General features: G+C 44.5%; 1 protein-coding gene across 1 annotated transcript in view; it reads right to left on the bottom strand.

Moving 5' to 3' along the window:
* LOC146869310 (E3 ubiquitin-protein ligase TRIM39-like) overlaps positions 1 to 20749 on the bottom strand; it is a 254307-nt gene that overhangs the window by 197519 nt on the left and 36039 nt on the right. Inside the window, exons 2-3 of the mRNA XM_085647166.1 lie at positions 3966 to 4061; positions 3605 to 3835 (exon numbers count right to left, since the gene is read on the bottom strand). Of these exons, the coding sequence (XP_085503292.1) occupies positions 3605 to 3835; positions 3966 to 4061 (327 nt within the window). The remainder of the gene's footprint in view (positions 1 to 3604; positions 3836 to 3965; positions 4062 to 20749) is intronic.

Below are 20749 nucleotides of genomic sequence, written 5' to 3' on the forward strand. Positions count from 1 at the left end.
AAGCCACGCTGCCTTGATAACACATTCCGATGACTGTCCAGGAGGAAGCGTGCAGCATCAGCTTTCCCAGCATCTCTATTAAAAAAAAATAACAAGGAGGCACTGCAGCTGCCGCCCTGCGCGCCGCTGCTCGCTCCCGAGGTAAAACGCCGTGCGAGTGAACATTTAAAAAAAGGTGGGACATGCACCCACCATTAGCCATTTGCATGCTTTCATTATAGAAAGATAATCCAATGTGTGGGAGGAGTCAGACCCACACAGAGTAGATACAAGAAGCCCTGCAGGCTTGACCTAAAAAAGCATAGTATGACTGTAAATGGATTGAACATAGAGAGGCAGCCTGCTGCCAGTCCAACACAATAGTCCCCTAGACTTACTTGAACACAGAATGGGGATATCTGGGAATGTCCTAAAATGGTTCGCCTCCTTCTTAGATAGCCAAACACAAAGAATCAATCTCAACCAATCGATGTCGACCACCACGGCGGTCACCTTAGGAGTGCCTCAAGGTTCCTCCCTCTCACCTACCCTCTTCAATCCATCCATGGAGCCCCTAACCGAAATTCTGAAACTCTCTAATGTTCACTGCCACATATATGCGGATGACACCCAACTTTACCTAAGAGTATCATCAACTGATGATATCCACTCACTCAATACAACTCTGCAAAAAACACACAACTGGCTAACCAGAAACCCCTTCAACTCAACAAGCTCAAAACCGAATTCCTCGCAATTACCCTCCATGAGGACACGTTCACATTGAAGACTGGATGAAACCTTAAACACCCTTCAACTGCAAACCACACATCATAGTCGCTGCAAAATCTCCATGAATAACAATCGACAAAAATGTCAACATGCAGGAACACATCAGTGCAGCCACCAGAGGAGCAAACTCTCACGTGAACATCAGAAAACTAAAACCCTTCCTTCCCCTCAACGACCTCAAATCAGCAGTGCAATCCCTAGTGATACCCAGAATAGACTATGGGAATATAACCTTATGTGGTCTGCCGAGATCCAGTCTGGCTCCACTAAAACCTCACTCAACGCGGCTGCAAGACTGGTCACCAGCTCCAAAAGGAATAACCATATCACCCCTAATCCAAAGGCACTGAACTGGCTCCCTTTTGAGGCAAGATCACAGCTAAAAATCGCCTGTATGACACACAAAGCCCTGCACTTCAGCACACCGAAGTATCTAGTTGATAAACCGGAACTGTCAGGTAGTGGCAGAGCATCGAGAAGCACTAGCACCTGGCTACTGAAACCACAAAAATTCCGGGAAAAAAAACATACAACCGTACTTTCTCCGATCTCGCACCTAGAATCCGGAATGCCCTGCCCCCGGAAATTAGAATGAACCCTTCTAGCACCTCCTTCAAAAATGAAGTCAAACTGCTTTCAATTAACAAATTACTACCTAACCCCTCACTTAACTTGCTCTCTAAACAGAACTTACACCTGATCTTCAGGACCATTGCAAGCAACGGCACTCCTGAGTACCCCTGGACCCACTACAAATGTTTGACATCAGGTTTGCCCTCCCTTCTCCCTGTTCTCATTTTGTACCTATTGTATTAAACTTCTATGTGTTGTAACCTTTGTAAAGCCCTCTGAGACCTTTCCAGGGCCTAGACGGCGCCATAGAAGTATTGGGAAATCATCTCCAATTGCTGTGGTTAGAGAGTTAGGTCTCATACCATCTACATTTCGCAAGAGCAATGGACCCAATCTATTTCTAAGTTATAAATGGCTAATGGAAGGAAGCTCCTAGATACTCAATAGGATATGTGTAGCCTGGTAATAGATACTGTGGCCCACTGCCCCCCCTCCGCTGAGCAAATTCAGGTTCTCATCCTGGCTGTCTTTTGGTGCCACTGTTGTTTTCCCTTTATATTGCTGATTTACCTGTCTTTTTGGATAATAGTATGGGCTTTTTACACAAAAATGGGGGCAGTTCGGTGTCCGTTATGCAATATGCCGGTGGCATTGTTATCCTGGATTTAACATCGAAGGGACTGAATACTCTTCTGCTGTCATCACAGAAATGCAATGTATTCATTTTTTTTTAAAAAAGAAATGTTTCTAAAAGTACATTCTCCCTGAAATACAAAACTAAAACTGGCTTCAGGGTGAAGAAAAACTAGAGGTAGTTAAGTTATATCCCTTTTTGGGGAAAACCATGTGCTGTGGAGAGAAGGCGCTTTGGTCCTTTACTGTGAAGAAAGAGAAAATTTCATCCACTCCGCTTTACGCATTGGTTTTAATTGATGTGAAGAACTTGAGTTTTTTAGATAAGAGTTAATTTTAAGGACACAGTATGCTTTCTTTACACAGGGGGTTGTTTCAGCAATTAAATTAGAATTTGAGCTAAAGAGTGTCTGTGTACAAGGTCTCTCTGCAGTTATTCGCAGGGGCTTTTGGCTGTTAAGAAGTGATATAAGGTCATTAATGAATGTTATGTATGAAAAGATCTTCGAAGTAAGAAAATTCTGTTTTTTTATAGAAACTTTATCCATGTATTAAAAATGTTTGATCTAAACCAAGAAAATGTACTTTCCTGGTCTGATCAGCAGCTAAAAGCTTATATTAAGCAGATATCCTCTAATCTATGCTGCCGTTTTGATGCTCAGTGTTGTAGGAAAAAATCAAAATTCAATGTGGCAGTGAATAGTTTTATTCAAAGAAAGCCCGAACAATATTTAACCTGAACTATTGACCATGGAGTTAGACGCTGCTGGGCCCTACTATGCCCTGCTATTTTACCATAAATTATCTTAATTGCTAGCTGCATCATTTGCCCAGCAGGGATAGTATTTGTAATTTCTGTAGACACTGTATAAAAGATCTAAAAACACATGGTATTTATTTGTCCTGCATAGCTTCTAATTTTCTGAACTATCAGGTTCGTACAACGGCCGTCGCTTTAGATTTATTATTATTTGTGTGCGAGTTTTTAAGTTTTTAAAATGTTTTTTACATTTTTATGGATTATGATGGTATAGTGTTAATGTCACTTTTGTCCAACTGATGAAATGACTAGATTTTACAACTTTATAATTTGGCTCTACATTTTTAAACTGTATCCTACAATGTTTTATTGTATTGTCTCTGTGGACTTCATGTGAGTTCCAAATCTTACACTAAAACTTGAACTTGAATACTAATGTGAATTGGTGAGGTAGGTATATTACTCAATATATTAGCATTCCGTTCAAACACAAATATCCTATTTTGCAGTCAGAGACTACTGCAAGTATTAAGTAGGACTTACACTGTGCTTGTATATTCGATTTGCGGGTAACAGCCTTCACTTAGTCTACATCTGTTTATCATCCAGTCTCATTTTATAGCTCCAACTCCACCCCTGTTTGGATGTTCCCTGACTCATTGAACTGCCTGTTGCCAAAATGCCCTTTCTCTTGACCATATACTCGAGGGAAGAGTGCTGATCTTGCGCATCTATAGATGTCCATACCTCTGGACATCTTCAGAACCTCAAACATCTTCTGCTGCAGACCCTTAACCTCTTCATCTGTGAACAGATTCCTGAATCCGGCTCCTCTTCCATTTCTTTAGCTTTCTAGGCCCCTCTCACCTTCAGTAGCTCCACATCCTGCTGCTGACACTTCTCCTCTATGTTGCTGATCAGGTCCATCAGTGCAGGTTTCTGATTTTCCAGCTCACTAATGTTTCTATAGACCGTATTAAGACTTTCTTCATGCTTTGTTTTCATGCTGCTGAGCTCTTGTTGTTTCTTCTGCTCCAGACACATTTTCTTCTCTTCAAATGTAATCAGGATTTTTAACTCCTGGTCCTTGACTGCTTCCTTAAAGAAAAGGAATTAAACAATCACATATACATACAATTACATAGTATCCTACCAATTTACAAACATAAATTGTTTGCAAAGCAGAAAGTGGATTCCCTAAAATATTACATACATGCTATTCTCTTACCTCTAGCTCTGTCACCCTTTTTTGTTCTTTGCAGTGAAGCACATCAATGTCCTCCAGACTGTTATGCAATGTAGCCAGACAATTGTTAAGCTTGCCCTGAAAATAAAATAAACTTCGTTTTCCAAACCAAATAACATTATTAGGAATCCCTAATGGAACAATTACTAAGATTATGAGCACAATCTTTGGCCGTTCTAATGTGGGTCATGAAATATGTATGTATATGGTATTTCTATAGCACAAACCTTGCCAAAGTGCAGTCAAGTGCAATCCACGGTCATTAGGGACACAGCAACCAATTGATCAGTGTCATATTAACCATGCAACAGGCCACTATGCGATTCAACAGACTAATGTACATTTAGCCAGTTTCTCTTGGTGGAAACTTCAAAGACAAGTTGGCTCTGTCTATGTATAGCATACCTCTCAGCACATGAGGCAAAGAAGGCCATTCTGCTCCTCACCCAGCTCATGCCTTCTCTCTAAGTCTCCCCTTATCCGATATTTAGGTTCCTCATATTTCATCACAGATCTACCAACAGCTGAAGGGCATATCATAAGGACTCAAGCAGACATTTGCAAAAAAGATAGGTCGCACATCCGCCTCACACCCATTCCCCCACATCTTTATTCATGAAAATAATTAAAAAAATTCTAAATTTTACAGATAAATGTTTCTGCTTGTAAGAGTTCTTGTATAATGAGCCCAGGTGAGGCATTAGTACTGCATAGTGACCCAGCTTTGGAATTTCTAGCAATAAGTAATGCTGCTCATTTATCTTGGAAACATATGTGCTTTCGAGGTTGCTTCCTTAGGTTTGCTGATTTTTGGCCAGGCCACTCTTCATTGAGTAAAGGTTCAGCCCAACAAATGAGATAAAAGATAAAGACAGTAACTTGTTTAATAATCCCAACCAAGGAAATATGATAAATATGTAGAATTTTAAAAATATCTCCTGTATGATAATTTGTAGTAAAATTGACACATTTTTGAAACTATGCATTAAAAATACAGATGTGGAATTGTACCCATGGCCACTTTTACATTTCACAAAAATTTTAAAGACTGCTATTATTGTCATGAGTTTGAAGACTGAAATACTCTTGATTTTCTGTCTGATAAATACATTTATTCCTACAATAGAAATTCAGATTGATTTTCTGTCTGATAAATAAATGTATTCCTACAATGGAAATTCAGATTGCTTTTCTCAATGTTTTTTCCTCTTTCTAATTATACTTTGCCCACATGGTTTGTTAGCAACAGACAACTCCACGTGTTGATATATATAGGACCATGTTTCCATAGAAAAAGTACCTTTTGACTTGCCTATATCTTTGGCGCCGTTTGACGAATCTTCGCATAATTTTCCCCAAAAAAGTGTGTTGTGATTCTTGTTGTGAATGGAAAGTTTTGTGGTGATCCGTCAGGCAGGGGCCAAGAAAAAGGGGGGTTATACCAAGATGCGGTTTCCATGTTACTTCCCATAGACTTGTTAGTCGAACTTGCAACCCGAACCACTGGACGGAATTTAACCATATTTGTCAGAAATGTAGATTAGGCTATGCAGATCACGCTTTCAGTTATTTCTGGGTAAATCCGTTAAGTAGATGTTCAGATATTTAAGAGAAAAAAGTTAGTAATATTTGTGACCACAGGGGTGAGAACGGCCCAGAAGGGGGGCCACGCAACCCCTGTCCCATTTTTAAAAAAATAAGTAGGCCCCAGTGAGGTGGGGGGGTCGTCCCAGGGGTCTGGGGGGATCCCTGAGGCCCCCATTACAAATTCATTATGGCCCCCGGGAGGTAGTGTTCCCCTGGGCCCACTAGGGGATCTGAGTGTCCCCCCATATCAAGGCATAATTTCCAGGTAAGTGGTGGTCTCCGGGGCACGGGGTCCATGAGCCCTCCTGGTTCATTTTTGGAATGTGGCTCTAGGGGGGGGGGGGGGGGTCCACAGGGGGCCCGAAAGACCCCCAACCATTTAACTATAAATAAACCCAGGGGAGGTGATTGTCCCCAAGGCATTAATAAGCCCCTGGAGGGGGGCACGCACGGCCCCTCCTTTATTTTTTAAAAGTCCCTGGTACCTGGCCCCCCCGGGGGGATATGTCTAAAGTTCCCATGGAAATTAACAAGGGGAATGTGTTTTGGGTCCCCCCTTTTTCTCGGTCCCGCCTGACGCATCACTCCGAAACTTTCAAGACAGCAGCTGCAGTGAGTGGCACGCTAGTTTTAAAACTTTTATGAAGGTTCGTCAAATGGTGCTAACGTTGTTAGCAAAAGAAATGCTTTTCCTATGGAAACTAGGTCCTAACTATAACTACCTACTGACAACCGCCAGTAGGTGATTAATCTATCTATCTATCTATCTATCTATCTATCTATCTATCCATCCATCTATCTTTGGCGTTGTTGATGAATCTTCACGAAATTTTCAAAAAGGTGTCATAGTGAGTCTTGTTGTGTATGGAAAGTTTCAGGCTGATCCGTCAAGTGGGGGCTAGAAAAAGGAAGTTAAAAAAGTATGATTTCCATGTTGATTCCCATAGGGCCTTTCGACACACCGGCTACCTGAACTGCAGGATGAAATTACATGAAATTTGTCAGGAAGGTAGATTTGTTTAAGCAGGTCGTGCTTTCAGTTATCCGGTGTAAATCTTTTCAGTAGTTTTGGAGATATTTAAGGGGGAAAATAAGGATATCTGGGGCCACAGCTAATTTGCGAAGATTTTGCGATTAATTGCGATTGCGTGTGCAAGAGGAATGCGGAATCGGCTTGCCACCACCTGAGCAGAGAGTTGTGCCCACCATTTTACCTTATGGCAACAGTCCCCGGGCCTGAAATAAAAGATCCACTCTGACACTCATGTACCCGCTCACTCACCCACTCATAGCTTATGCACCCACTCACAGACACACTCAGACTCATGCACCTATTCACAGACCCACTCAGAGACTTATGCACCCACTCACAGACCCAGTCAGAAACTCATGCATCTACTCACAGACTCACTCAGACACTCATGCACCCTCTCACAGACCCAGACACTCATGCACTCACTCAGAGAGCCAGTGTGAGAGTCACACACCCACTCTTAGGCCCACTCAGACTCTCATGCATTTATTCAGACTCACTGAGACACTCATGCACCCATTGACAGGCCTAGTGAGATACTGATGCACCCACTCAGACAGCCCACTCAGGGAGCCATTCAGACACTCATGCACCCACTCATCGACCCAGTCAGACACTGTTGCATCCACTAACGGAAAAAAGTAAATTATAAAGAAAATGAATATTATTTTGAGCAATAGGGCAGCTCTAAGAAGAGCTTTTGTGTTCATTGTGTTTATATGAGAGCTACACATAAGATCTGATGCAGAGTTTTAGGTTATTGAGAAACACTCTGTTGCCTTCATCTGTGAAGTGTACTCCATCACTTCTGTCAAAATGCAGGTTGTTGTTGTAGAGAGAGCCCATAGTATGGTCTCTGAGGAATGCATAAACATTTTTATTAACATGTTTCTTGGCTTTGTCAAGCTATTGTCAAATTGATTTGACCACTTCCATTCCTGTCTTCGGCATATGTTGGAATACAGCAAGACAGTGTGAGGGAAAAGTGTCATCAATTGTGTAAATGTATTCTTCATTAGTATTTCCAGTCCTACCCCAGTCAGTGTGCCTAGGTCATTGCCACCACAGTGCGCAGTCATCAAGGGCTTGGTAATCCACAATGCTTTCCACCAAAGGCAGAAATTGTCACTTCAATCTTCTCTGGTCAATCCAAGCAATAAACATATTAGCCAAACCCAAGTCCCTGTCAATACCACTTTTCTAGCAGCCTCCCTAGTCCAAAAGACATAGCTGCGGCCCACAATCCACACTCTAATCATGTTGGCCTGCAGCAGCAGTAGCAGACAGGAAAAGGCTAGAGCTGAATGAGTCCGTTTTCAAAATGAAAGACAGTTAAAATGAAGGTGTGGTTCTAGTTTAAAAAAAAATGTGATTAGATGGTGTGACTATGGAGGTGAATAAATTTGGGTAGTATCTTGAAAGCTTAAATACCCAGATCTATGATTGGCTACAGGAAAAATAAAAAAGTGAAATGTAGATTTGGATATGTTTTTAGTTCTGTAATGTAAACCGCACCTGTTGGAGCTCATTTTGTAAATAATACAGCCCTTATAGAGTGTACAGCGAACTTGTTAACAACTGGTTCTAGTGCGTTTGCTATGGAGACTGTACTAAGAGTATATTGGGGAAGGGTGTTAAAGAGAGTGTGGTGTAGAGTTCTCGTTGTGTAACATGGATTATATATCCTGGTGAAGGCTTGCTAGTAAAGTGTACTGTATTCTTGACGTCATGAAAATACAGAGCCAAATATTTTTTTCAACTCTTTTTTTTAATAATTATGCACAAATGCTCTACCATGTTGGGCTTCTTTATTAAAGTGCATGAAAGGGTTAACACATACTAGCCATTCAGGAAAGGAGTTACAAACCAAAAAATGAAAGATATGTTTTTATTTGCTGCTTTCTGCGGGTGCAAAGTTGAAAATGCTGCCATTAATGCTTGCTTTGTGTGGTGTGCCATTCTTATGCTTAGTTTTAACATTTCCTGAAAGTATTGTATCTTTCCGATAAGAGCAAAAACTAAATATTTGATCAGAGAACTCAATTTGCAGGAATTTAAATTACATTTATTTGGAGAAATAAATCATTGAAACGTTATGTGTGTATGTGAGAATGTTAAAAGAGAGTATGAAATATTTTAGAGATAATATTTGAATTATATGAGGTAATGTATGAGTAGTTTTGTGAGTGGCTTTGTATGTTTATTAACCGGTAAGTAAGACAATTTATGACTGTATAAGAATGTGACAGTTTGTCTGAATTGCAGACTAGGTGTGTGAGTAGTTGGTTCACAATCTGTTGCTTTGAATTTTTATATTGTACATTTGCTGCTTACTGCATGGTGTAATTGGTAGTAAAGACAGCTGTAGGTTAAAGAGTTAAACTTTTAGATAGCAAGGCATTAGATGTGTTTATATGATGTGCTGTTCCTAAAGAGTGTTTTTCCTTTGAATTTTGGGTCATGTAATCCTGTTACACTGCTATGTCAAACAGCTACAGAAGCATATATACATTTAGTCACTTACTCCAAAACTGTGTGTGCATGCAGCAGACTCAAATGTAGTTTCAGTCACATCTATATTGCACTCTATCCTCTAACACAGGCACTGAGGTATTTCTGCAGCTATTTACATAAACATTTAAACAGCCATGGAGGTATTATATCAGGCAGATACATACAAGGACATTTACTTAAACATCTCATGGCGCTGATAGAGGTGTACTCCTACACTCTCTCAGATATGAAGCCAATTTGTAACACAACGTCATCATCCATCCAAATAGTCCTTTGAACGTGGGTCAGGCATACTTGTGCAAACACTGTCTGTGCACCCTCAATGCAAGCTTCACTTGGCATTTAAAGATGTTTTCCAAGTGTCAAACCAACAATTTTAGTACACACAAAACACCTATAAGATATGCTGTAGGTATACCAACAAGAATTTGCAATGCAATAGGTCTCGCATTCACGCAAGTTTGAGATATTGGCATTATAAATTACAATGAATTTTATTTATGTTTTGGGTTTTAAAACATAAATAAAAGGCTTTGTCATTTACAATACTAAAAGCTTAAACTCTCGCAAATGCGGGACCTATTGCATTGCAATAAAGGGCCTTCTCGACTGCCTGTTAAATTGTAAATATCAGAGGTAGAGACCGGCCTGCTTATAGCTTCAAAGTAATGATAAATAGTGCAGTGAAGATGTATTAGTGTTGTAAATTACACAGACACAAAATGTGAAGTGAGAGTTACATATGATCCGAACTATAAACACTAAAAAAGAGCTTCAACACCTTTCGCTCTGTGATTACACTATCGCGACTCGGGAGGAAGACTGGGGGTGAGCTATTTCTTGCCCTCTCTGTCATTTGAGTTCGCAGTGTGGCATTGCGTAGTGTCATTGCTATCTTTGGCCAAATAAAAAACACTCCAGCTGTAGTAGGGCCCTGGCTTTACCTCTTGGTGCAGGGTGGGGTGTGCTTTATGGCAGACATGGAGGGAGGAAGGGATGGTCTTGGCTGCAGCTCCGGCCTCGTACAGTACCACTGCTATTACTAGTGAGCGAGAGGCGCTGAGGTGGTGGTATTGGTATTGGTGGCAGTATTAGTATTGGTGGTAGTGGTATTGGTGGTGCTGGTACTGGTGGTGGTATTGGTGATGGTGGTATTTGGTGGTGGTGGTATTGATGGCAGTTTTGGTATTGGTGGTGGTACTGGTATTGGTGGTGGAGGTATTAGAATTGGTGGTAGTGGTATTGGTGTTGGTGGTACTGGTATTGGTGGTGTTGGTATTAGTATTGGTGGTATAATTTGTATTGATGGTGTTGGTATTGGTGGTGGTAATAGTGGTGGGGTATTGGTGGTGGTGGTGATATTGGTGGTGGTACCGGTGGTGGTGGTATTGGTGGTGTGGTAATATTGGTGGTCATATTAGTACTGGTGGTGGCATTGGTATTGGTACTGATGGTGGTGATATTGGTGTGGGTATTGGTGGTGGTTGTGGCAGTATTGGTGGTGGTGGTATTGGTTGTGGGGTATTTGTGGTGGTGGTATTGGTGGTGGTGGCATTGGTGGTGATGGTATTAGTGGTAGTATTGGTTTTGATACTGGTGATGGTGGTATTGATGGTGGTATTGGTGGTGGTGGCGGCATAGGTGATGGTATTGCTGGTGGTGATATTGGTGGTGGTGGTGGTTGGTGGTGGTGGTATTGGTGGTGGTGGTATTGGTACTGGTGGTGGCATTGGTAATGATGGTGGTGGTAATGGTGGTGGTGGTATTGGTGGTCGTGGTGGTATTGGTGGTGGTGGTATTGGTGGTGGTGGTATTGGTGATAGTATTGGTGTTTTATTGGTGTTGATGGGATATTGGTATTGGGGGTGGTATTGGTACTGGTGGTGGTGGTGGTGGTGGTATTGGTGATGGTGGTATTGGTGATGGTGGTATTGGTGGTGGTATTGGGGGTATTTGTAATGGTACTGGTCATAGTGGTATTGGTGGTTGTATTAGTGGTGATGGTGGTATTTGTGGTGGTGATATTGGTGGTGGTGGTACTGGTGGAATTAGTGGTGGTATTGGATGTTGGTATCGGTGGTATTGATGGTGATGTTGGTATTGGTGATGGTATTGGTGGTGGTGGTGATATTGATGGTGGTGGTGGTATTGGTGGTGGTTGCATTGGTATTGGCAGTGGTACTAGTGGTGCTGGTTTTGGATTAGTGATGGTGGTATTGGTGGTGGTGCTATTGGTGTTGGTATTTGTGGTGGTGGTATTGGTGTTTGTATTAGTGGTGTTGGTTTTGGTCGTGGTATTGGTGGTGGTGGTGGTATTGGTGGTGGTGGAGGTGGTGGTATTGGTGGTGGTATTGGTGGTGATATTTGTGGTAGAGGTACTAGTGGTGGTTGTATTGGTGGTGGTGGTGGTATTGGATGTTGTGGTGGTATTGGTGGTGGTAATGATGGTGTTATTGGTGGTGGTGGTATTGGTGGTGGTGGTGGTGGCGGCGGTATTGGTGGTGGCGGTATTGGTGGTGGTAGTAGTGCAGTGGTATTGGTAGTGTTATTGGTGGAGGTGTTTGTCATGGTGCATTGGTGGTGGTGGTATTGGTGGTGGTGGCATTGGTGGTGGCATTGGTGGTGATATTAGTGGTGCTCGTACTGGTTATGGTGGGGGTATTGGTGGTGGTATTAGTGGTGGTGGTGGTATCGGTAGTGAAATTGGTGGTGGTGGTATTGCTGCTGATATTGGTGGTGCTGGTATTGGTGGTGGAATTGGTGGTGGTGTTATTGGTGGTCATGGTGGTATTGGTGATGGTGGTATTGATGGTGGTGGGATATTGGTGGCGGGGATATTGGTGGTGGGGATATTGGTGATAGTATTGGGGGTTGTATTTGTATTTATGGGGTATTGGTATTGGGGTGGTATTGGTACTGGTGGTGGTGGTAATGGTGGTGGTAGTGGTATGGGTGGTGGTGGTGGTGGTGGTATTGGTGGTGGCAGTGGTGGTGGTACTGGTGGTGGTGGTGATATTGAAGGTGGTGGTGGTATTGGTGGTGGTGATAGTTGTGGTGGTGGTATTGGTGGTGGCATTGGTATTGGCAGTGGTACTAGTGGTGCTGGTTTTGAATAAGTGATGTTGGTATTGGTGGGGGTATTGGTATTGGTGGTGGTGGTGGCATTGGTGTTGGTATTGGTGGTGGTAATGGTGGTGGCGGTATTGGTGGTGGCGATATTGGTGGTGATAGTGGCATTGGTGGTGGTGGTGGTATTGGGGATGGTATTTGTGGTAGAGGTATTTGTGGTGGCGGTATTGGATGTTGGGGTGGTATTGATGGTAATGGTGGTTGCGGTAGAGGTATTGGTGGTGGTGGTGGTATTAGTGGTGGTGGTATTTGTGGTGGTATAGGTGGTGGTGCAATTGGTGGTGGTGTTTGTGATGGTGGTATTGGTGGTGGTGGTATTGGTAGTGATAGTAGTGGTGCTGGTATTAGTGGTGGTGGGGGTATTGGTGGTGGTATTAGTGGTGGTGGTATTGGTAGTGGTATTGTGGTGGTGGTGGCATAGGTAGTGATGTTGGTGGTGATGGTATTGGTGTTGATATTGGTGGTGGTGATATTGGTAGTGGTATTGGTGGTGGTGGCATTGGTGGTCATAGAATTGGTGGTGATGATATTTGTGGTATTGGTGGTGGTGGTGGTATTGGTGGTGTCGGTGGTATTGGTGGTGGTATTGGTGGTAGTGGCAGTATTGGTATTGGTGGTGGGGGTATTGGTGGTGCTGGTACTGGTGGTGGTATTGGTATTGGTGGTGGTTTTGATATTGGTGGTGGTGGTATTGGTGTTAGTGGTATTGGTGGTACTGGTATTGGTGTTGGTGGTATTAGTATTGGTGGTATAATTGGTATTGATGGTGGTGGTATTAGTGGTAGGGTATTGGTGGTGGTGATATTGATGGTGGTGATATTGGTGGTGCTATTGGTGATGTGGTAATATTGGTGGTGGTTTTAGTACTGGTGGTTGCATTGGTATTGGTACTGATGGTGGTGGTATTGCTAGTGGTGGTGGTATTGGTGGTGATGGTGGTGGAATTGGTGGTGGTGGTGGCGGTATTGGTGGTGGTATTGGTGGAGGTGATATTGGTGGTGATATCGGTGGTGGTGGTATTGGTGGTGTGGTAATATTGGTGGTGGTATTATTACTGGTAGGGGCATTGGTATAGGTACTGATGGTGGTGGTATTGGTGGTGGTGGTATTGGTGGTGGTGGTGGAGGTATTGGTGGTGGGGTATTTGTGGTGGTGGTACTGGTGGTGGTGGTATTGGTGGTAGTATTGGTATTGGTGGTGGTGGTATTGATGGTGGTATTGGTGGAGGCGGTATTGGTGGTGGTATTGGTGGTGGTGGTATTGGTGGTAATGGTATTGTTGGTGGTGATATTGGTGGTGGTGGTATTGGTGGTGGTATTGGTGATAGTATGAGTGGTTGTATTGGTGTTGATGAGGTATTGGTATTGAGGGTGGTATTGGTATTGGTGGTGGTGTTATTGATGGTGGTGGTATTGGTGGTGATGGCATTGGTGGTACTGTTGGTAGTGGTATTGGTGGTTGTATAGGTGGTGATGGTGGTATTTGTGGTGGTGGTATTGGTGGTTGTGGAGATGGTGGTGTTGGTATTGGTGGTGGTGATATTGGTGGTATTGGGTATTTGTGGTGGAGTTAGTGGTGGTATTGGTGGTGGTATTGATGGTGATGTTGGTATTGGTGATGGTATTTGTGGTGGTGGTGATATTTGTGGTGGTGGTGGTATTGGTGATATTGGTGGTGGTGGTATTGTTGGTGGTGGCATTGGTATTGGCAGTGGTACTAGTGGTGTTGGTATTGGTGGTGGTGGTATTGGTGTGTGTTGGTGGTGGCGGTATTGGTGGTGGTGGTATTGGTGGTGGCAGTATTGGTGGTGGCAGTATTGGTGGTGGTATTGGTATTTGTGGTAGACATATTGGTGGTGGTGGTGGTATTGGACATTGGGGTGGTATTGGCAGTGGTGATAATGGTGGTAGTGGTATTAGTGGTGGTATTGGTGGTGTTGGTGGTGGTATTGATGGTGGTGTAATTGATGGTGGTGATATTGGTGGTGCTATTGGTGATGTGGTAATATTGGGTGGTTTTAGTACTGGTGGTTGAATTTGTATTGGTACTGATGGTGGTGGTATTGCTGATGGTGGTGGTATTGGTGGTGGTGGTGGCGGTATTGGTGGTGGTATTGGTGGTGGTGGTATTGGTGGTGTGGTAATATTGGTGGTGGTATTATTACTGGTAGGGGCATTGGTATTGGTACTGATGGTGGTGGTATTGGTGGTGGTGGTATTGGTGGTGGTGGTGGAGGTATTGGTGGTGGGGTATTTGTGGTGGTGGTACGGGTGGTATTGGTGGTATTAGTGGTAGTATTGGTATTGGTGGTGGTGGTATTGGTGGAGGCGGTATTGGTGGTGGTGTTGGTGGTGGTGGTATTGGTGGTTATGGTATTGTTGGTGGTGATATTGGTGGTGGTGGTATTGGTGGTGGTATTTGTGATAGTATGAGTGGTTGTATTGGTGTTGATGAGGTATTGGTATTGAGGGTGGTATTGGTATTGGTGGTGGTGTTATTGATGGTGGTGGTGGTGGTCGCATTGGTGGTACTGTTGGTAGTGGTATTGGTGGTTGTATAGGTGGTGATGGTGGTATTTGTGGTGGTGGTATTGGTGGTTGTGGAGATGGTGGTGTTGGTATTGGTGGTGGTGATATTGGTGGTATTGGGTATTTGTGGTGGAGTTAGTGGTGGTATTGTTGGTGGTATTGATGGTGATGTTGGTATTGGTGATGGTATTTGTGGTGGTGGTGGTATTGGTGGTGATATTTGTGGTGGTGGTGGTATTGGTGATATTGGTGGTGGTGGTGGTATTGTTGGTGGTGGCATTGGTATTGGCAGTGGTACTAGTGGTGTTGGTATTGGTGGTGGTGGTATTGGTGTGTGTTGGTGGTGGCGGTATTGGTGGTGGTGGTATTGGTGGTGGCAGTATTGGTGGTGGCGGTATTGGTGGTGGTATTTGTGGTAGACATATTGGTCGTGGTGGTGGTATTGGACGTTGGGGTGGTATTGGCAGTGGTGATAATGGTGGTAGTGGTATTAGTGGTGGTATTGGTGGTGTTGGTGGTGGTATTGGTGGTGGTGTAATTGATGGTGGTGGTGTTGGTGGTGGCGGCAGTATTGGTGGTGGCGGTATTGGTGGTGGTGGAATTTGTGGTGGTGGTATTGGTAATAGTATTGTTGGTTGCATTGGTATTGATGGGGTATTGGGATTGGTATTGGTACTGGTGGTATTGGTGGTGGTGGTATTGGTGGTTGTATTAGTGGTGATGGTGGTATTTGTGGTGGTGGTATTGGTGTTTGTGGTGATGGTGGTGGTGGTGTTGGTATTGGTGGTGGTGATGTTGGTATTGGTGGTGGTATTGGTATTGGTGGTGGTGGTATTGATGGTGATTGTATTGGTGGTGGTGATAGTGGTGGTGGTATTGTTGAAGGCATTGGTATTGGCAGTGATACTAGTGGTGCTGGTTTTGGATTAGTGATATTGGTATTGGTGTTGGTATGGGTGTTGGTATTGGTGTTGGTATTGGTGGTGGTGGTGGTGGTAGTGGAATTGGTGGTGGTGACATTGGTGGTGGTGGTGGTATTGATGGTGGTGATGGAATTGGTAGTGGTAGTGCGGAGGTATTGGTGGTTTTATTGGTGATGGTTTTTGTGATGATGGTGAAATTGAAGGTGGTGGTAATGGTGGTGGTGATAGTGGTGGTTGTATTGGTGGTGGCATTGGTATTGGCAGTGGTACTAGTGGTGCTGGTTTTGGATTAGTGATGTTGGTAATGGTGGTGGTATTGGTATTGGTGGTGGTGGTGGCATTGGTGTTGGTATTGGTGGTGCTAATGGTGGTGGCGGTATTGGTGGTGGTAGTGGCATTGGTGGTGGTGGTTGTATTGGTGATGGTATTTGTGGTAGAGGTATTGGTGGTGGCAGTATTGGATGTTGGGGTGGTATTGGTGGTGGTGGTAATGGTGGCTGCGATACAGGTATTGGTGGTGGTATTGGTGGTGTTGATGGTGGTGTTATTAGTGGTGGTATTGGTGGTGGTGGAGGTGGTGTTATTGATGGTGGTGGTGGTATTGGTGGTGGTGGCAGTATTAGTGGTGGTGGTATTTGAGGTGGTATAGGTGGTGGTGCAATTGTTGGTGGTGCAGTGGTATTGGTGGTGTGATTGGTGGTGGTGTTTGTGATGGTGGGATTGGTGGTGGTGCATTGGTGGTATTGGTTGATATATTAGTGGTGCTGGTATTAGTGGCAGTGGGGGTATTGGTGGCGGTATTAGTGGTGGTGGTATTGGTAGTGGTATTGGTGGTGGTATAGGTAGTGATGTTGGTGGTGGTATTGGTGTTGATTTTGGTGGTGGTGATATTTTTAGTGGTATTGGTGGTGGTGGGATTGGTGGTGTTCGTATAATTGGTGGTGGTGGTATTGGTGGTGATATTTGTGGTATTGGTGGTGTCGGTGGTATTGGTAGTGGTGGTGGCAGTATTGGTATTGGTGGTGCTGGTACTGGTGGTGGTGGTATTGGTGGCAGTTTTAGTATTGGTGGGGGTGGTACTGGTATTGGTGGTGGTGGTAGTGTTAGTGGTATTGGTGGCACTGGTATTGGTGGTGGTGGTATTAGTATTGGTGGTATAATTCGTATTGATGGTGGTGGTCTTAGTGGTGGGGTATTGGTGGTGGTGGTATTGGTGGTGGTATCAGTGGTGGTGGTATTGGTGGTGTGATAATATTGGTGGAGGTATTAGTGCTGGTGGTTGCATTGGTATTGGTACTGATGGTGGTGGTATTGGTGGTGGTGGTGGTGGCGGTATTGGTGGTGGTATTGGTGGAGGTGATATTGGTGGTGGTATCGGTGGTGGTGGAATTGGTGTGGTAATATTGGTGGTGGTATTATTACTGCTGGTTGCATTGGTATTGGTACTGATGGTGGTATTGGTGGTGGTGGTATTGGTATTGGTGGTGGTATTGGTGATGGTGGTGGAGGTATTGGTGGTGGTAGATTTGTGGTAGTAGCACTGTTGGTGGTGGTATTGGTGGTATAAGTGGTAGTATTGGTATTGGTACTGGTGGTATTGATGGTGGTATTGGTGATGGCGGTACTGGTATTGGTGGTGGTGATATTGGTGGTGGTTGTAGTCGGTGGTTGGTGGGGGTATTGGTACTGGTGGTGGCATTGGTAATGGTGGTGGTATTGGTGGTGATGATATTGGTGGTGGTGGTATTGGTGGTCATGGTGGTATTGGTGGTAGCGGTACTGGTGGTGGTATTGGTGATAGTATTAGTGGTTGTATTGTTGTTGATGAGGTATTGGTATTGGGGGTGGTATTGGTACTGGTGGTGGTGGTGGTATTGGTGGTGGTGGTGGTATTGGTGGTGGTGGTGGTGGTATTGGTGGTGGTGGTATTGGTGATTGTGGTATTGGTGGTGGTAACATTGGTGGTATTGGTGGTGGTACTGGTGGTTGTATTAGTGGTGATGGTGGTATTTGTGGTGTTGGTATTGGTGGTTGTGGTGATGGTGGTGGTGATGGTATTGGTGGTGGTGATATTAGTGGTGGTGGTATTGGTGGCGGTGGTATTGGTGGTGGCATTGGTATTGGCAGTGGTACTAGTGGTGCTGGTTTTGGATTAGTGATGGTGGTATTGGTGGTGGTGCTATCGGTGTAGGTATTGGTGGTGGTGGTATTGGTTTAGGTATTAGTGGTGTTGGTATTGGTGGTGGTATTGGTGGCAGTCGTATTGGTGTTGTGTGTTGGTGGTATAGGTGGTGGTGGAATTTGTGGTGGTGGTATTGATGGTGGTATTGGTGGCGGTATTTGTGGTAGACATATTGGTGGTGGTATTGGACGTTAGCGTGGTATTGGTGGTGGTGGTAATGGTGGTAGTGGTATTAGTGGTGATATTGGTGGTGTTGGTGGTATTGGTGGTGGTGCAGGTGGTGTTATTGAAGGTGGTGGTGGTGCTGGTGGCGGTATTGGTGGTGGTGGTATTGGTGGTGGTGGTATTGGTGGTTGTGGTATTGATGGTGGCATTGGTGGTGGTACTGGTGGTAGTGGTATTGGTGGTTGTATTAGTGGTGATGGTGGTATTTGTGGTGGTGGTATTGGTGGTTGTTGTGATGGTGGTGGTGTGGTATTGGTGGTGGTGATATTGGTGGTGGTGGTATTGGTGGTGGTGGTGGAATTAGTGGTGGTATTGGTAGTGGTATTGGTGGTATTGATGGTGATGTTGGTATTGGTGGTGGTATTGGTGGTGGTGGTGGTGGTGATATTGATGGTGGTTGTATTGGTGGTGGTATCGGTGGTGGTGGAATTGGTGTGGTAATATTGGTGGTGGTATTATTACTGCTGGTTGCATTGGTATTGGTACTGATGGTGGTATTGGTGGTGGTGGTATTGGTATTGGTGGTGGTATTGGTGATGGTGGTGGAGGTATTGGTGGTGGTAGATTTGTGGTAGTAGCACTGTTGGTGGTGGTATTGGTGGTATAAGTGGTAGTATTGGTATTGGTACTGGTGGTATTGATGGTGGTATTGGTGATGGCGGTACTGGTATTGGTGGTGGTGATATTGGTGGTGGTTGTAGTCGGTGGTTGGTGGGGGTATTGGTACTGGTGGTGGCATTGGTAATGGTGGTGGTATTGGTGGTGATGATATTGGTGGTGGTGGTATTGGTGGTCATGGTGGTATTGGTGGTAGCGGTACTGGTGGTGGTATTGGTGATAGTATTAGTGGTTGTATTGTTGTTGATGAGGTATTGGTATTGGGGGTGGTATTGGTACTGGTGGTGGTGGTGGTGGTATTGGTGGTGGTGGTGGTATTGGTGGTGGTGGTGGTGGTATTGGTGGTGGTGGTATTGGTGATTGTGGTATTGGTGGTGGTAACATTGGTGGTATTGGTGGTGGTACTGGTGGTTGTATTAGTGGTGATGGTGGTATTTGTGGTGTTGGTATTGGTGGTTGTGGTGATGGTGGTGGTGATGGTATTGGTGGTGGTGATATTAGTGGTGGTGGTATTGGTGGCGGTGGTATTGGTGGTGGCATTGGTATTGGCAGTGGTACTAGTGGTGCTGGTTTTGGATTAGTGATGGTGGTATTGGTGGTGGTGCTATCGGTGTAGGTATTGGTGGTGGTGGTATTGGTTTAGGTATTAGTGGTGTTGGTATTGGTGGTGGTATTGGTGGCAGTCGTATTGGTGTTGTGTGTTGGTGGTATAGGTGGTGGTGGAATTTGTGGTGGTGGTATTGATGGTGGTATTGGTGGCGGTATTTGTGGTAGACATATTGGTGGTGGTATTGGACGTTAGGGTGGTATTGGTGGTGGTGGTAATGGTGGTAGTGGTATTAGTGGTGATATTGGTGGTGTTGGTGGTATTGGTGGTGGTGCAGGTGGTGTTATTGAAGGTGGTGGTGGTGCTGGTGGCGGTATTGGTGGCGGTGGTATTGGTGGTGGTGGTATTGGTGGTTGTGGTATTGATGGTGGCATTGGTGGTGGTACTGGTGGTAGTGGTATTGGTGGTTGTATTAGTGGTGATGGTGGTATTTGTGGTGGTGGTATTGGTGGTTGTTGTGATGGTGGTGGTGTGGTATTGGTGGTGGTGATATTGGTGGTGGTGGTATTGGTGGTGGTGGTGGAATTAGTGGTGGTATTGGTAGTGGTATTGGTGGTATTGATGGTGATGTTGGTATTGGTGGTGGTATTGGTGGTGGTGGTGGTGGTGATATTGATGGTGGTTGTATTGGTGGTGGTGATAGTGGTGGTTGTGGTGGTGGTATTGTTGGTGACATTGGTATTGGCAGTAATACTAGTGGTGCTGGTTTTGGATTAGTGATATTGGTATTAGTGTTGGTTTGGGTGTTGGTATTGGTGTTGGTATTGGTGGTGGTATTGGTGGTGGTGACATTGGTGGTGGTGGTGGAGGTGGTGGTATTGATGGTGGTGGTGTAATTGGTAGTGGTATTTGTGGTAGAGGTATTGGTGGTGGCGGTATTGGACGTTGGGGTGGTATTGGTGGTCAAGGTAATGGTGGTGGCAATAGTGGTGTTATTGGTGATGGTGTTTGTGATGGTGGTATTGGTGGTGTTGGTGGTGATATTAGTGGTGCTGGTATTGGTGGTGGTGGGGGTGTTACTGGTGGTATTACAGGTGGTGGTATTGGTGGTGGAATAGGTAGTGATGTTGGTGGTGGGGGTATTGGTGGTGATATTGGTGGTGCTGGTATTGGTGGTGGTATTGGTAGACGTATTGGTGGTGGTATTGTTGGTGTTGGTGGTATTGGTGGTGGTATTGGTGGTGGTATTCATTGTGATATTGGTGGTGCTGGTAACGGTGGTGGTGGTGTTGGTGGTATTGGTGGTGATCGTAATTATGGTATTGGTGGTTGTATTGGTGGCATTGGTGGTGGTATTTGTGGTGTTGGTGTTGTTGGTGGTATTAGTAGTGGTGTTGGACGTTGGTGGTGGTGATGGTATTGGTGGTGGTAGTGGTGGTGGTATGGTGGTGGTATTTGTGGTGGTATTGGTGGTGGCAGT

This window comes from Triturus cristatus, chromosome 1_1, assembly GCF_964204655.1.
Source record: "Triturus cristatus chromosome 1_1, aTriCri1.1, whole genome shotgun sequence".
Classification (NCBI taxonomy): Eukaryota; Metazoa; Chordata; class Amphibia; order Caudata; family Salamandridae; genus Triturus; species Triturus cristatus.